General features: G+C 39.1%; 1 protein-coding gene across 2 annotated transcripts; it reads right to left on the reverse strand.

Moving 5' to 3' along the window:
- Window positions 1-35: 35 nt before the first annotated feature.
- Window positions 36-18,045, reverse strand: LOC104890781 (sterol 3-beta-glucosyltransferase UGT80A2). Of its 2 annotated transcripts, none has more exons than XM_010676371.4 (14): window positions 17,558-18,041; window positions 15,387-15,541; window positions 14,509-14,751; window positions 13,966-14,077; window positions 12,988-13,158; window positions 4,040-4,103; window positions 3,500-3,557; window positions 3,245-3,422; window positions 2,978-3,108; window positions 2,327-2,429; window positions 1,841-1,917; window positions 1,122-1,169; window positions 855-1,004; window positions 36-473 (listed from the first exon to the last, which is right to left on the reverse strand). In XM_010676371.4, exons 1-14 carry the CDS (start codon window positions 17,796-17,798, stop codon window positions 294-296), a joined length of 1,911 nt encoding a protein of 636 aa, XP_010674673.1. In that variant the 5' UTR covers window positions 17,799-18,041; the 3' UTR covers window positions 36-293. The 2 variants fall into 2 exon arrangements, 1 of the variants encoding a protein (XP_010674673.1); XR_008969103.1 differs by having other exon boundaries at window positions 333-473; window positions 1,114-1,169; window positions 17,558-18,045.
- Window positions 18,046-18,401: the final 356 nt, after the last annotated feature.

An 18,401-nucleotide genomic window follows, 5' to 3' on the forward strand; every position in this document is an offset into this window, starting at 1 on the left:
ATTAGAAGCCACAGCCATTCCAGAAAGCAAAAGAATTCTTCACAAGAGACACATTAACATTTATATATAATTTAAAAAGTGGACAATGTTTTGATATTACAGGAGCATAAATTAGATACATCAAAATACAATGATATTATAACTGCACAAGCAACAATAGACACACAGGATAGGAAAACTGCTAATGGATATGGTGAGACTTGAGAGATGGCTGGTTAGTCGAGTCAATCAAGGTCTTAATCATGCGTAGCTATAGACGGCTCAAGGTGATATGGCATGAACTAACAGTTAGATTAATGTGTACCCAAAAAACACCCTCTTATTGACAAATGAGATTTATGTGGCTTATGAACTTCTAAATGCTCCGGCTCGGGTTTTCTCCGAGGGAAATGCCTGTGAAAAGCATCTACTGCACCTGCAACCCCATCTTCATTCTCCATTGCCTTTGCCAGTTCCACAGCACGTTGTTTCACCTACAGTTCATCAGAAGCAGGATAGCCATCAACTTCACATTTGCCAGGGCCAAAGGGAACGCATATTATCATTATTGTGATTTGTCTAAAAACTTCAAATTTTTATAATCTGAGAGTAAATATGAATACATCCTTTACAGCCATGATTAGGTAAGATTTCATCTTATGTTATCGTTTAAGGAAGGGTAAGTTAATCAATACATTTTGCAGATGAAGTTTATATGCAAATTTTCCGCCAGGAATATGTACTGCTGTCTGCTAAGTCGAAAAATGGTAGTTTGTCCCCTCACCAACAATCCGCAACCCCCCAACCCAAAAAAAAAAAAAGTTCCATACAAAACATAAAAATTGAAGGCCGTTTCCACAGGGTTGCGCGCGTACCTTGGGATCCAGCATGAAGCGTATGGCAGAGATCAGTTTCTCAAGAACAAACTCCTCAATTGGGATGGGTGAAGGCCCTACACCCTTCGCATGCACTTGTTCTCCCCAAAAGGGTTGGTCACCAAAAAATGGCACAATTGTTGTTGGACACTGGAAGAAGAGACACTTAAGTGAAAGTTGCCTAGCAACAACAATGCAATTACATAAAAAATGAAAAGCAGTTCAAAGAAGAGAAGTTGATTGATGTGAGAGCAGTTACCGACTTACCGCGGCTTTGAGACCAGCAGCTGTTGTGCCAGCACCACCATGATGCACCTGCAATGAAATTAAAATTGTCCACATTAAAAGAGAACATGAAAGTCTGCAGTTGGGAAATACTTAGTCAAGGGAAAAAATTCAACTCCATATCATTAGAATTCAACCCCAGCGGGGACTTTAGAAACTTAAATATGCCTGTAAGTAACAGCATCATAAACAAAGACTCACTCAAGCTCTCTAATCTAAACAAATTCAGCATCATGAAGATGTCTTATAGTAACACCAAGAATAATCATACGCCAGGGGCGACAAACAACTCCCCCTGTAGATGAAACAAGAGAGTTCAAGGGGAAAGGAAGGGATAAAAACACTCCATATTTGACACAGGAAGATTGACCACACCTATGGCTTCTCAAGAGATGTCAAATGAATCTCCCCTCTATAGTAACAGTTATTAGTTGAATAGATGTTCAGTTGGTAAGTTATAGGTTTTGTAAAACATAATTCATTCCAAAAGCAGTTCTGAAAGACTAGGAAATATGTCATATCCTAGCCAGAAAAAATTTGTTGCCCCACATGGCCTAACTCCATGAGTCCATGTTTTTTATGTGTAACTTGGATGCCAATATTAGAATTAATTCCCAGGATGTATTGAATTGCTTGAGATATAAATGGAAAAATAAACAGCATCACAAACTCGAAATAATCCACTACTCAAGAAGTCTTACCACAGCGGCACACTGCAAGAATAGCCAATCATGAGGGACATTATCCAACAAGTACACAAAATCCTTCGGTTCTGCCACTGGAAAGCAACAAAATGGTGAGAACAGTAACTAGATTGAGTAATGCATTCACGGTGCTTATGCCCATGTTTTAACCTTTTGTAATGGTGCAGCCAATTTCTTTTTAATACTTATTGGATAATGAAAACCGAACGAATGGATTCTGGACATGTTTCCCATTGACACTACATATGTATGGACTACAAATTAAACCTTACAGTTTTGGAGATCATCTCCTTGCTTACAAGATACAACAGTTATCTTTCAGACTGTTGACAGATCTATGAGGACTAACCATTGTGACAGATGCACTTTTTGCCTTTGTATGATCTCATGATTTTAATTTATGAGAGTCTGGGAAATATGGGAGGATACGAAGAAAGGATATATGAGACTTCAATAAAGACTGAAACAACATGAGTATCTTACAATTTCCAAGACCACCCCAGCCTTTATTGATGATTCCTCTTTGCTCAGTCAGTTCCAGAGCCCGTACAATGATATTAGTCAATTTTTCAGGATCTTGGACAGGCTGTCATGATTTAAACAAGGGATGTATCAGTCCACATCAAAGAGAATAGTCGAAACCCAATTTCCAGACAGTTCATTGAAGCTTAAAGAGTTCACTCACGCCTTTACAGGCACAGAAACGGATTCGTCATCTTGAAGATATGTCCAATTACTAGACATATCATACCATTACACCAATGCCTCTGACAGGCCTTGGAATCACGGAATTTAGATCTAGGTAGCCTTACAAGTTACAAACTTAGCTCTGTAATTGCTTACGGCTATTTTATTTTTTTATTTACACATCATATTCCTCACTTCCATCGTTCTATTAACAGTCATTACTAAATATTTTATATTGTAATTTGGATTGATGAAAATTAGACACAAATTACATAGTGCTGCCAAAAGTGTATAACTTAAACAAGCACATATAATTGAGCATGCTGATGCCTTGATTTCATCATGACCTGCCTCTAATAGTAAGTTCGAGTTGAATAGTCTTCCAAGCAAAGGAAAACTGTAATATCCAGCATAATCTTTTGAAAGAACTTGAAAGTTGATACTTACAAGGCTTCCAAATCCAATATATATTGGCTTTTGACCCTTTTCAAGCCATTCGACAAGATCTTGTGGAGGTTTATAATTTGAAGCAAGGTCAAGGAAACAGAAGCCAACAACGTCAATTTTGGGTCCCCAATCTGCAAGAAAATATGCATAAACAAGTCCAGAGGGTTAGAGTTGAAGCAAATAAACAATTTTGTCCTAACAGCAATACAGATACTACAGGAGTATTCAAGAAAAGGAGTAATTTACAAGGGGACACAAATTACTGACCTTTAGGTTTGGGAACAAGGTGAGGGCTCCAAATATACCCGTAAGGGATATCTAGTGGAGAGCTATATGAAGGTTTTAGGTAGGTCACAGGTCTCAACTTCAACTGTTTCTTCCTAAATTCATTTATCATGTCCCGTATTCCGAGCCAAATTAATGCATCAACAACTTGATAAGAGAGCTGCAAGCATATATTGATAGTGACTGAATTGCCCAAGAATATATATCCCATGGATGTTGAGAGGGAAAAACACATACTTTGTAAGCAACTGGTTGCTTAACCCGTGACAGAGGATGTGCAAATTCACTGGTGGGCCTGCAACAAATAAGCATTTTCATGAACCCTCTATTTGGCATTCAAGTTATGTATCAATATCCATGTTCATGCATCTGTACTTGGGACACATTTTGTACATAGTATTTACTAAACAGTAATAATCAAATAAATATCACAGTAAGGCTGTTTTGAATTTATCAAGGAAAAGATATTTGACCAATTTGTACAATTGAAAACTAAAACAATATTTCAGCTCAGAAACTCTGCAAAATGGAAGATTTCACATCATAAATTAAATGGGTCCCATAAAGCAAACAGAGTTTGACACAGCCTATCAGATCTATCAATATAGGTCATGGATAAAACACAACTTAAATCTTTGTCAAAAAAAGAAATACAACTTAAAAAAAGTTTCACGCCAATGTCAGAAACATTAGCTTAGAAAACAATGGAGAAACTAGTGAGATTTTAATTGCGGCCTAAAAGATTCCAGCATGACATCATAGCAGAAAAATACTTACGTCCAAGGCATTGTAAAGAATATGTGAATCGGTACTTGGAGAGCCTCAGCAACATGTGTATGTCCTGAACAATAAGAATGAATGAGGACCAAACAATAATCAAAATAAAATACATGTTTGAAACCGTATCTACTGCTTTGTATACACCAAGCTATAGAAAGGCTTAACGAATCCTATGGACACAACTCTGCTGCTTTATAATTCTCTGCACTTGCTCTGTTTTAATACATAAAATAAGACCTTAAACTTAAAAGACTTTTCTAGAAACATTGATCAGTAATTTTTTTCCAGTTAATACACAGTTAAGAAAGAAAGGTAATTACCTATGTTATTCCGACACGGATACAGGTGTCGTATCCAAGTAGGGATCGGAGGATTCGACAACCTACTCCAAAAATTTGGCCGATACTCCGAAACGGTCCTTTGACCAATTTTCTGGACACGTCTATCGTTAAAAGTGTCGGGAAATTTTTTCCGTTTATTTTGATTAAAAGAATCAATTGTAATAACTAATGTATTTAGAAAATTATAAAATTCAAAATAATATATGCATAAATGAGATCGAACCAAAATATTTAACGTAACATCCAAATATCAAAGTCTCAAAGTGCCTTAATAGCTTTGATCACTATATATATATATATATATATATATAAAACATAAATTGTTCCAATCCACATTGCAAAAAAAAAAAAAAAAAGTCTTCAGTCATCACTCGTCATCTTCATCTCCAATTACAACCCCAAGTAGAGCCCTCTCTACTTTTGGTTCATTGACGGATAAATATGATATCTCACAAATATCGACGACTTATTTCCCCCTATACATATAACAATATATATAGAATAAAATTAAGTTAATAAGATCAAAAAATAATAAATATATATAATTACCTACATCCCAATATCGACTAGGGTCTGATTTATAACATTTCTCCCGTCTTGCCACTTGACAAAGATTGTTATCACGATAGACTAAATCTCTAACTCTTTCCGATGACAACCTATTTCTCTTAACCGTTTGTATGTTGTCATAAAGACTCCAATTACGTTGACAACATGAAGAGGATGTCGGTTTGACAATAATTTGAAGGCAAGAGATTGCAATGTGGAGTTGAAGAACCATAGTTTGCCCACCAAATAATAGGTTCTTCATCATGGCAGCAATAAAATGTGGTTGATTAAAAGGATATGTCTCACTAGAAAAAGCCCCATATTCTAATCGAGCATGCTTGAAATTGTCGGGATTTGGGGAAAAAAATCCAAACATTCATTCTATTATTTGAGACTTCTTCATCTTCATTAGGTTTTGAAAAATTTGTCGCGGAAGAAGTCAAAAAGTGGTACTGGGAAGAAGTCTTCTTCATGTTGTGAACGTAATTGGAGTCATTTTGACAACATACAAACAGTTTAGAGGAATAGGTTGACATCGAAAGAGCTAGAGAGTTAGTCTATTGCCATAACAATCTTCGTCAAGTAGCAAGACGAAAGGAAAGTTATAAGTCCGGCCCTAGTCGATATTGGGATATACGTAATTTTATATATACATATAAATATAATTATACTATATTATTATTAGTTTTTGATCTTATAAACTTAATTATTTTATTTATATTGTTATGTGTATAGGGGCAGATAAGTTTGATGTCAATGCGAATATTTGTGAGATAGTAGATTTATCCGTCAATGAATCAGAATTAGGGAGAACTCTGCTTGGGGTTGGAATTGGAGATGAAGATGATGAAGGATGACTGAAGACTTTTTTTTGCAATGGAAACTAGAACAATTTATGAATTTCTATTTAATTCTAGTTTTTAAGCCATTAAGGCACTTTGAGACTTTTATATTTAGATGTTACTTTAAATATTTTGGTTTGATCTCATTTATGCATTTACTATTTTGAATTTTATCATTTTTAAAAATATATTAGTTATTACAATTGATTTCTTTTAATCAAAATAAAGTGTCGGGAAAAATGTTACTTTTTGGTTGGATCTCATATATGCATCTACTATTTTGAATTTTATAATTTTTTAAATATATTAGTTATTACAATTGATTTCTTTTAATCAAAATAAAGTGTCGGGAAAATTTTCCCGACACTTTCAATGATAGATGTGCCTAGAAAATTGGTAAGACACTCTCTTGACAATGTCGGAGTATTGGCCAGATTTTTCTCTTGACAATGTCGGAGTATTGGCCAGATTTTGGAGTAGGGTCCCGTGATCTTCCGATCCATACTTGGATACGACACCCGTACTCATGTCGGAGTAACATAGTGTAAGAGTATAGAAAATAACAAATTAATATGTGAAAATCCAAATGAAAGTAGATCTAACAGTTAATCTTTCCTATGTTTTGGTGGAAAGTTATAGTCAACATTTTTAAACTTAGACTAAAGAGAAAACATATAATGGAGCGGAGTATATCTACAACGAAAGATGCAGAAGATGCAGCAGTGGAGCCTCACTCATAAACATAAAAAGTACATTGAACAACGTATATACATAATGCATATGTAAGATAGTGCGCATTATAAATCCCCTTTAACTGGGCCAATATTTTCATCCCTTACGAATGGGATAAATCATCCTTTCCACGGAGCCAAAGGAAACTGATTCAACCATCACTACCATAGGGCGATTCTATTTAATGTGAAGCAACTGAGAAGGCATATTAAACCAAAAACAACTGAGAAGGCCTAACTGCCTAAGGTAGAGAATAAAGATATCCATATGCCAAAACCACTCCCAGATAGATATCAATCTTTCAGGCAGAGCTAAAAAAAACCTTTGAAGGAGACATGCATGATGCTGCCCTTGTAAATTAATTAGCAAAATGTTGCTATTCAGGAATGGCATGCATTACCTTGGGCAGCCAGAAATAAACGAACAGCCAACTGCAAGGCACTATTGCATGCCAAAAGAAGGGGGGGGGGGGGTAATCTTTATACTATTTACCATAGAATTTAGTGCAATTTCAAATAGTTTGCAAGGAACCAACTTGGAAGATTCCTTCTAACTTACTCTAGAAGGGGTAAGAAAGGGAGAATTGGGGGGTAGTGGGGGTTTATTCCTGAAAATGATCCTCACTAATGATTGGCACTAACTTCATGACAAGGGAGAATTGGTGACGTGTACTAAGTAGAGTCTGGTATCATCAGCTATTAGTATAAATAAGAGAAGGACAGATTAGAGGGGTATGAAAAATATCTTGTAATAGCTTAATCCTGGGAGAGACCTCACCTCTCGAAAGTGAGTTAGTTTGTATTTTGGTTGATCTTTATCCTGAGATACATCCATATCCTTGTGGCTTTTTTCTGTTATTTGTTGTGGTTCTGGTTTCTAGCAACTTGGTATCAGAGCAAGGTTGCTTAAAGCGGAGAAATGGAGAGCAATCGGCAAAGACTAGATCAGCTAGAGCAGAGCCTGGCAGGAGTGAACACAGCTCTCACTGAGATACTCAACAACCAGCGGGGATTTGAAGAAAGAATGGAGGAACGGGTAAATCTGGAACGAGAAAATCATGGAGCTTTGATGCTTCAACTCCGGGAAGAGCAACGGAGGTTTCACGAAGAAATGAGGACAATCCTAAGAAAAAATTCTGCCACCCCTTCTGTGCGACCGCGGGGGAACCCTAGGGCAGGAGGGCGAGAAAACGAGGGGGCGTATGAGACGCCATTAAACGGAGAAGAAGAAGAAGAACCGAGGTGGAACAACTAGGGGGCGGCGGTGCTCGGAAACTGGAGATTTAAGAAGTTGGACCTACCTCTGTTCACCGGAGCAAACCCGGATGGATGGATACTTCAGGCGGGGCAGTACTTCAAGTTTCACCGCCTCACGGAGGATGAACGGGTGGAAGCCGCGGTGGTGGCTTTCGAAGGTGACGCCCTTCTGTGGTTTCAGTGGGAGGATGATCGACGGCAAATCATGGGCTGGGAGGAGCTCAAGATGATGATACTGAGGCAGTTCAGGCCAACGTTTGCCGGAAGCCTCCATGAGCAGTGGCTCAATCATCGACAAACTGGAAACATGGGGGTCATCGAGTACTGGAGAAAGTTTATTGAACTTGTGGCTCCTTTGGGCAATCTGCCATAGGAAGTTTTAAGGGGCCAGTTCGTTAATGGGCTCAAGGAGGATGTGCGGGCCGAAGTTCGCCTATTAAGCCCAAGAACTCTTGACTTGGCTATGGACCTTGCCATCAGGGCCGAAGATAAGCTCAGATGTCTCCCTGCTCACAAAATCACTCCATCAAGCCCTCACCTAACTAGAGCCCATACCTACACCCAAAACTGATTCTCCTCACCTACCCAATCTCAAACGGGATCCAACCCCCATATAGCCCACCCCACAAAAACAACCCAATCCTACAACTCCCACCCACAGATAAGTACGCAAACACGAACAACCTTGGGCGTGAGGAGGCTGAGGGAACAAGAGGCGCAATACCGGAGAGAAAAGGGGTTGTGCTTTAAGTGCGATGATAAATGGAGTGTGGGTCATCGGTGCCGGCGAAGCGAGCTAGGAGTGATTATCACGGCCGAACACCCTGGGGAAGAAGAAGTAGAGCTGGAAGGAGAAGGGTGCCCTGAGGAACCCGTGAGTGAGATGGAGAGCATGGACCCACCGGAGGTTTCCCTGAACTCGGTCCTGGGAATAGATACTCCGCGGACAATGAAGATGAAAGGAGAAATCCTCAGCCAGGATGTAGTAGTGATGATCGATCCTAGGGCAACCCATAACTTCATCTCCAACCAAACAGTACAGAAATTGACACTGCCTATAACACCTACCAAGGAGTTCGGCGTCACTTTAGGCACTGGAGAGGCTGTGCAAGGTCGAGGTAAGTGTCAATCTGTCGTTTTATATTTACAAGGTATCACAATCATTGAGGATTTCCTACCCTTAGACCTGGGAAATCCCGACCTTATTTTGGGGATTCAATGGTTGTCCAAATTGGGGACTATGACTAATAACTGGAGAACGCAGGTCCTGAAGTTCAAAAGGGGGCAGGAGAGTGTGGTTTTGAAGGGGGATCCGTCCTTGGGCAGAACTTTAATCTCATTAAAGGCCATGGTCAGAACCATTAGGAAGGAAGGAGGGGGCTATCTAGTAGAGCTTAACAGATTGGAAGGAGGGGGGAACAACCTGCCTAACCCAAACACACACCCAGCCATACAAGCCATTATCGACCAACACCCCACTGTTTTCTCTACCCCCCAAGCCACCTATTAGGGGTCACGAACACTCTGTCACCTTGAAAGAAGGGAGCGACCCAGTTAGTGTGAGGCCTTACAGATACCCCCAAATACAAAAAGATGAGATTGAGAGGTTGATAGACGACATGCTACAAGCAGGGATTATTAGACCATCCACCAGCCCTTTCTCTAGCCCAGTCTTACTTGTCAAAAAAAAAGGATGGTAGTTGGCGTTTTTGTGTGGATTACAGGGCACTCAACAAATTGACCGTCCCGGACAAGTACCCTATCCCTATGATTGACGAGTTGTTAGATGAACTCAAGGGAGCTAATGTGTTTAGCAAGCTGGATTTGAAATCGGGGTATCAGCAAATAAGGATGAAGGCTGGAGATGAGCCTAAAACCGCCTTCAGAACTCATCAAGGCCACTATGAATTCATGGTCATGCCCTTCGGCCTCACCAATGCACCGTCAACTTTCCAAGCCCTCATGAATCAAGTCTTCAAACCCTACCTCCGAAAATTCATCCTAGTATTCTTCGATGACATCCTCATCTACAGCCCTACCCTTGACCTCCACAAAACACACCTAGCCTTAGCCCTCCAAACACTCAAACACTACCAACTATTTGCCAACCTCCAGAAGTCTGAGTTTGGGTGTGCTGAGCTTGCCTACCTCGGCCACATTATCTCGGCTGCAGGTGTTTCAGTGGATCAGGAGAAGATTAAAGCCATGGTTCAACCCCAAGGAATCTGAAGGCACTTAGGGGTTTTCTCGGCTTAACGGGGTATTACAGGAAATTCGTGGTGAATTACGCCAGAATAGCTCACCCACTGACCCAACTGCTCAAAAAAGATAGTTTCCAATGGTCTAAAGAAGCCAATTCTGCCTTTGAGACCCTCAAAAAGGTTATGACCACAATCCCCACCCTCGCCTTACCGGACTTTAGCAAAATTTTTGTGGTGGAAACAGACGCATCAAACTTTGGGCTTGGGGCTGTCCTATCCCAAGATAACCAACCTATTGCTTTTTTCAGTCAAACCTTGGGCCCTAGAGCCAAACTTAAGTCCATCTATGAGAAGGAGTTGATGGCTATTGTGCTTTCGGTTTTGAAGTGGAGGCATTATCTTTTGGGCAGAAAATTCACTACTAAAACAGACCAACAGAGTTTGAAATTTCTCATGGAGCAAAGGGAAATTGGGCCGGAGTATCAAAGGTGGGTGAGCAAGTTGCTGGGTTACACCTTCGACATCAGTTATAGGTCAGGGGTTACTAATGTTGTAGCGGATGCCCTGTCTCGGCAAGGGGAGGCAGACCATGAAGTCAATGCTATCACTACAACCTGCATTTTTTCGTGGCAGGAATGGTTGCCCAAAATTGAACAGGACCCCTTCATTCAACAGCTAACTGAGTCCATCCAACAAGGCACGCCTCATCCAGTGGGCTACACAGTGCTACTTATGTACAAGGGAAGAGTAGTGCTACCTAACACATGTGCCTTGATCAAGCTCCTGCTTAAGGAATACCATGATGGGCCTCTAGCGGGGCACTCAGGAGACTTGAAGACCTATCAAAGGATAGCTAGGGAATGGTACTGGCCCGGTATGAGAAGAGAGGTGATGAAATATGTCTTGGGGTGTGAGGTCTGCCAGAAGAACAAACACTCAACCCTTAGACCTGGAGGGTTATTGCACCCTCTCCCCATTCCCAGTCAAGTATGGGAAGAAGTCGGCCAAGATTTTGTGGAAGGACTACCAACTTCTCAGGGAAAGGACACAATTATGGTAGTAGTTGACAGGTTGAGCAAGTATGCCCACTTCCTCACTCTAAGACACCCATTCTCGGCGCCAATGGTGGCTGAACTTTTTACTAAGGAGATAATCAGGTTACATGGCACACCCACTTCTATGGTGTCTAATCGAGACAAGGTCTTTTTGAGTCTGTTTTGGAAGGAGATACATCGTCTACAAGGCACTGCCCTACACTACAGCAAGGCATATCATCCACAATCTGACGGGCAAACGGAGGTAGTGAACAAAACGCTTGAGTCTTACCTCAGGTGCTTTACAAATGGTAAGCCTAGGACATAGGCAAGGTGGATCCACTGGCAGAATTCTGGTATAATACCAGCATGCATTCAGCCATAAAATGTACCCTATTCAAAGCTTTGTATGGCCGGGACCCTCCCCACCTTACCAGGTACAGCCATGGGCACACCCCTGTGTCTACCCTAGAAGAGCAGTTGGTTGAACGAGATGGTATCTTGGATGACTTGAAGGGACATCTCATCAAGGCACAACAACTAATGAAGCACTATGAAGATGGCAAAAGGAGAGAGGTCCAGTTTGCTGTGGGTGATTTCGTTTATCTAAAACTCCAGCCCTACATGCAGAAGTCACTAGCCAAGAGGGTCAATGAGAAGCTTTCCCCCCGATTTTATGGGCCCTTTGAAGTCTTAGCCAAGGTGGGTCCAGTAGCCTACAAACTAAAACTCCATCCCCACTCCAAAATCCACCCAGTTTTCCACACATCTCAACTCAAACCTGCCATTGGTGCTGCCCCAGCCAACCCCACCCTCCCTGAACAGCTGACTGCAGATCTAGTGCTTGAAACTGAACCCGAGGCACTCTTAAATGTTAAACCATCTTTTCCCCACCCACGCCCCCCTACACATGCCTTGATTAAATGGGAAGATCTCCCTGAATATGAAGCAACTTGGGAGGACATTGCTGCCATGGTCCACAGGTTCCCCAACTTTCACCTTGAGGACAAGGTGGCTCTTTGGGCCCGGGGTAATGCAAGGAACCAACCTGGAAGATTCCTTCTAACTTACTCTAGAAGGGGTAAGAAAGGTATTACACACACATCAGGGTGACTCAGCATCCAGTACAGCAGGGTAGTGGGGGTTTATTCCTGAAAATGATCCTCACTAATGATTGGCACTAACTTCATGACAAGGGAGAATTGGTGACATGTACTAAGTAGGGTCTGGTATCATCAGCTATTAGTATAAATAAGAGAAGGACAGATTAGAGGGGTATGAAAAATATCTTGTAATAGCTTAATCCTGGGAGAGACCTCACCTCTCGAAAGTGAGTTAGTTTGTATTTTGGTTGATCTTGATCCTGAAATACATCCATATCCTTGTGGCTTTTTTTCTGTTATTTGTTGTGGTTCTGGTTTCTAGCATAGTTCCCCCAAACTTTGGTTTCAGCTTTAAGTTACATTAAGGTTCAATATAATATCATAAGGGTACACTCTGTGCATCAATAACTAATTTGTTGTGCCAAAGACTGATGTAGCAATGGCTATTCTAAACCAGCCTACTCCAATAACTAACAATTGTACTTCCATCATATAGAGTTTCTTGTCATGCCATGATGCCAATCGTAAGCAGATGACCTTCATCAAAAAGTTGAGTTACAGTATTCAGGAATAATTTAATTGACATGGCGGCATACGTCTGAATCTCTAAATTTTTTGCCTATAGTGTGTGAGTATGATCCATACAGGTGGTGGTTGTTTTTTTTTCTAATTACTGTTGCTAGGAAGGAGAGGATCTTTGTGGATCTGGTCAAATTAAGACTAAGAGTACCTCATATGGAAAGAAAAAATTGACAGTATCTAAATGCAATTGTTGAATAAATTAAGAAATTTTTTTTGCTAAACACGATGCAACCAGTCAAGAACTATGGCAGTATCAAAGGAAGAAAAATACTTGAACTTCATATAAAAAAGAATCAACTTCTAACCATAGGCTGGTGGGTTTGCAATTATTGCATCAGCAGTAAATGGAACCTGACTTTCGGGATCAGGATTTTTGCAAGCAGGTAGCAAAGAGAATATAATATCCCTCATCTGATTCCTTTGGATAGGTATCTCTGAAGGTTCCGAAGGCAGGAAGCCCTTGTTTTTCACCATATCTGCATGAATACTACAAAATTATTGTGAATAATATGCAACAAGGTATCAAAATAATCAAGAAATTGCTAGACTGTCCAACAGCTTTTGCACTATTCTCCAAGCAATTAAGGACTCCATTAGTAGCCAGCTCACCACTGGAAGATAATCAACGCCGTTATCAGGACAGGACGCCCTTGTCACCAAATCATGGTTAAACAAATTTACAAGAACTAAAAAATAAAGACAACTGACAACCCCCTCCCCCTCAATAAAAAAACAACGGAAACCCCAAAAGACTGAGTGAATGACCATGATAAAGTACCAGTAGTCCAGTACTATTATCCGGAGGTCCCTGCCTAGGGCAGAGGAAATGGGGTGAGATTAATGTGACCTCACTCCTACACTTTCAAAGAGGTTACCGTTACACTATACTGCGAAGGGATTCACTGAGACAATAATTAAACAGTAGAGTCCATATAATGATGTTCGTGAGCCAGTCATTTTATATATAGTCCATTGTGATCTGAAGCTGGAAAAGCTGTCAATGCTGACTCCTTTCACCTTTTTTAAAACAGACACTGTCATCACGAAGTACCAACCAAATAAGCTCCGCAAACAAAGAAGATAAAGTAACATGCTATTCACTTATTGATATAGACACTGGCACACATCAAGGCAAGTAGAAGCAAGTAGACACTTGTATTGTTTAACAGCATACAGATGATAAGTAATAGATTGTTGTGCACATTTATGCTGATTGCCAAAGGACAACAGCCTCTAATTTTAAGCTACAATATAGCCCAATACAATAGGCTCCTAGAACTTACATCCAGCAAGAACTTTTGGATCTCCTCCTAAAGGAAAGAACTCCAATCCAGCAGCCAAGACAAACTCTTTGAAATTTCGGTGAGTTGCTAATCTAACCCTGTGACCATACTCCTGAAGAAAAACACAACATTAGCTGTCACCCTTGACAGACAGCTTAAGAGTCATAAGCATGAAAAGAATGATATGAAAAATCTAATAATAATACTCCCTCTATTCCTTCATCCGACCTTCCAAATTGTCGAGTTTCTTTTTGTTGTTCTTGCTTGAAATCATTCCCTCCCCATTTTAACCCAAAGTGCCCCACCTAATGGATCCTAATTACCCCAACTAACTCCAAACATCCATTTTGATTATCATTGTTACCCCCAAATACACCATCTTATGAAATCACCTTAACTCCATTCACTCACTATTTACTTATAGTTTACCCACTTTTTTAGTTCTCTTTCACAATTAATATAGGAAGAACAAATGGAAACGGGGGGAGTAATAATAAGAACAATGATGATAACAACAACAACAAAAGATAACAAATAAAATACCTGTAAACGCTTCCCGATCGCAACGAAGGGTTGCACATCCCCTCTAGTTCCAACAATTAGCATCACGATTTGCAGTGGGGGAAGATCATGAATGTCACCTGACTCAAGTTCTTCCTCTTCTGTAGGGTCATCAGAAGCCATTCCAGTTCCCAAATCAAGGCTTGGAGTTTTCACATCTCCGGGAACTTCAAATTGTACAGTTCCATCTTTTTTAACAGTTGCAACCCGTTTTAGCCATTTAAGCTGGAAATACGAAAACAGCTCAATGGAAAGCTAAAATATACTAGTCTTTGCCCTGTGCTTACAGCCTTAACACAAGTACAAGTATCAATTGTTTTTACCAAAAAAAACTAGAAGTATGAAACTAAATAACTCAAATACAGTAATTAATAATTCTAACGTTAAACATTCTCTGCTTCATTGCAATAAATGACCCCCTCCTTCCAATGTATTATCGGTAGCATCCTTACATCAGTTACTTAAATAATTGAAGCGGGTAGGGGAGGATGAGAAGTCATATTGAATAACCAAGCAATTAAAAAAAAAATCCACCTATATAGTTATTTTATAAAAAAGGCAAATAGAAAATGTGGTTCAATTTGAACCCCAGCATTAGGATCTTGTTAAGCAAAGGGGAAACGAGTACTAAGAAAATCATTATAAAGGTAGTACTTCCAGGGATGCGCTAGAAAAGATAGGGCAAAATAAACACCTCAATCTTAGAAGTTGAGTAGCAAGTGCATTCAGATAGCAAGAGAAATAATGAGATGCAAAACAAGGTAAATGTACAACTACAAAATACAACAATACCTACCAATACATGCCGGAAAAGACAATGTGAATTCACACACCAAAAACACATAAAAAATAAGTCTAACCTTTTTCTTAAGGGGCACTGTTTCATCAAAAAGTTTTGCTGCTAGTATACTGAGTGGATTGTGACGTTTGGATTCTCCAGCTTTCACTAGATGATTAGAAGTTGATAACTCCTGAAAATTGTTGTTTTCTTTCGATTGATCCCGTTCGATATATCCTATAAAAAGTACATATTCAAAAAAAAAAAAAATCTAGCAAACCAAAGACTGCAAACATAAAATCATCTGCAACCATAAAAAAGAATAACATAACTAGAAGTAAAAGATGGTATTAAGCATTCATGAGCTATATAAGTTAATGACAAGTCTGCTTCCACAATGTTTGTGCTGGAATTACATAAAACCATATCACACATTTGATACTAAAAGCATTAGAAAATTTCAATTATGTACTGCATAGTGTATCCCTGCACTTACATTTCTACACCTCGTATCCTTTAACTAAAGCAAAATTCAACTGGGCTTTGGGGTGTCAGTTTTGTTGTAGCACATGAATACATGGTGCAAAAATAGGCATATGGGTGAATTTTGCATTATCTAATACTCCCTCTATTTCTTTGTAATTAAAACACTTGCTTTTTCACGGTTCCTAAAGTACAATTTTGGCCATTAACATTTATGTAATATTAAATATAGATAAAAAGTAATTTCTTACAGATAGACAATAAACCTTTGAATTTTTCACACAATACGCCTTGATATTTATACTAGCGAAAATTGAAAGTTTTCAATCATTGACCACAAGAGGCAATGTGAACTTTTAGAAAGAAATGAAGGCAGTTGCAACTTGTGATAAGTAGGAGTATATGGTGAAATTCCCAAATTTTTTGGAATGTCCTCCAACTGCGAACGCAAACCTCTCAATGCCTTGAGTTTCATTTCATAAGGCTTTGTCATAATTGGAGATGCTTCATCACAAGTAATAATTGTTTTGTGTGCATTTCATGAATGTAATAATCGACAATTTTGCTGAGGACATATTTGTCTTGTGGCCAGCCCTCTGTGGTTAGGTCTGTACTTGTGCAGGTTGTGCTTAAGAAATTGATGTGTTATTCCCTAGCCCTTCTTTTGTTTAGGAGTCACAATCACTTCGTAGTTGGTCTCCTTCGAAGTTTTAATAGAATTATTCAAAGCAAATCCTGCCCAAGAAAAGTCCTCGGTAAATCGCATATGTTAAACTCTTATGCTTCCCAAATTTACCTATTGATGCACCAACAAGCTCAAACGAAACAAACCAGATAGAAAAACTCCCACTCTAACAGAGTTAGATGACGATCAACCCCGATAAAAACTGACACTCCATCTAATCCGTTGTAGTCAAGGCCAAGTCTAGTCTGTACACAGCTTTACGCCTTTACCCCCAATTAATTGAAACTCATTGCAAAGGCGGGAACTAAACCGTATACACCATTTCTTTGACGAACTAGTATTTGGGCCCGCGCGTTGTCACGGGTTGGTATTGTTTTCGGAATATGATATGCATTTTTTTCCATTTTTATTAAAATATATTAAGGAAAATACATTTAAAAGGTACAAATATAATAAGTGGACACTTAAAGCATGATTAAAATTTGGTTGAGATGGTAATTGTGTCATGTATAATGTATAATAGCAAGAGGTCATGTGTTCAAATCTTGTTGCAAGCTAATTTAACTGACATGACTTATGTACACATTGAACAATTCTAGTGGAGTAATAGGAGTAGGTATCCACCATTGGCCACTGTCTTCCTATCTAACCAAAGTACCAAACTAACTAGGCAGGTCCACCACCTTAATTCCTTAAATAGATATTGAGTGCTCTAAACGTAACTTACTTCTAGCCATCAATTTTTCGAGACGAATTAGTCCGTGTTAATTATTACAGCTGACAAAGTCTGAACTCATAAGTCCATTTATGTATTAAGTCTTTGCTTCGACCTCATGAATTCCTTTAGAACAGAGCACATATTGCAAATTGCAATTATCTGCCTACGCAACTAAATACTATCTTCCAGTTCCTAACACTGCCGCGGCCACCGCCACAAATATGATCTTAAAACAACTAAATCAGCCACTAATTCAATGAGAATTTTCAATTTTACTCAGTTCAACCGAAATTGTCAATCCAAATAACACAAACAAAATCAAATTCATATAAATTCCAAAAATATTTTAATAACATAAAAAACATACCAGAAGAATTTGACCTGCTAACATCTTCAGAGCAACCAACAATTGCATCAATCATCTTAGAATCATCACTCACACCATGATCATCATCGTCACCTTCACAATTGTCTCCAATAACAACGTCGGAATGAACAACGTCGGAATGAACATCATCGGAATATACATCATCGGAAACTTCGACGTTAACGTCGCCGGAACTCATCGAAATGCTTCTGCTAGAAGTTTCAGCGTCATTGTTTGCCATGTCAACTTTGAAAAAATTTAGCGCAAAATTGTGTAAGAAAAAAGCGAAGAGAGGAAACCCTAAATTGAGAAAATGTAGGTTACAATTTACAATCACATGAGGTGAGGGGGTGACAGTTTTATTTTGGTTTGACAGAAAAGTTGAAGCATTTTGTGTTTGTTGAACAAGAAAAGAGGAGAGAGAAAGAAAGATGGTTCGGCTGTTGGTTGTCTGTAAAAACTATAATGACACGTCGAGGGAGAATAAACCAGTTTTGAATTTTGCTTAACGCATGAATAGTTTTTTTCAATTTTTATTTATTTTAAGGACATAGTCATTATACATACTTCTATTTAATTATTACCGTCAATCTTGCAAGAGATCGCCTACTTTTGGTTTAAATTAAACACAATTGAAATTCTGTATTAAGAAGAGAACAAGCCACCTTTTTTAACATAATGATTAGTTTTATCTATTAGGGACCAGTTTAACTTATTTCGTGATCAGTTTAATCTATTCAGTAATGACATTCTCTAACTCATCCAGTGACTAGTTTAATCCATTTAGTGACTAGTTTATTCCGTTCGATAAGACAATCGAGTTTTTTTTGAAATTGTCTGTTGT

Source organism: Beta vulgaris, chromosome 4, assembly GCF_026745355.1.
Source record: "Beta vulgaris subsp. vulgaris cultivar EL10 chromosome 4, EL10.2, whole genome shotgun sequence".
NCBI lineage: Eukaryota > Viridiplantae > Streptophyta > Magnoliopsida > Caryophyllales > Amaranthaceae > Beta > Beta vulgaris.

Bases quoted from the DNA above. Each gene is read 5' to 3' on its own strand.
- LOC104890781 (XM_010676371.4), bottom strand. From the start codon at position 17,798: ATGGCAAACAATGACGCTGAAACTTCTAGCAGAAGCATTTCGATGAGT. The intron at 13,159-13,965 runs GTAAGTTCTAGG...GTATTCATGCAG, and splicing joins TCCAAAAGTTCTTGCTGGAT to ATATGGTGAAAAACAAGGGC. The intron at 1,170-1,840 runs GTAAGACTTCTT...ATTTCATTGCAG, and splicing joins TCTTGCAGTGTGCCGCTGTG to GTGCATCATGGTGGTGCTGG.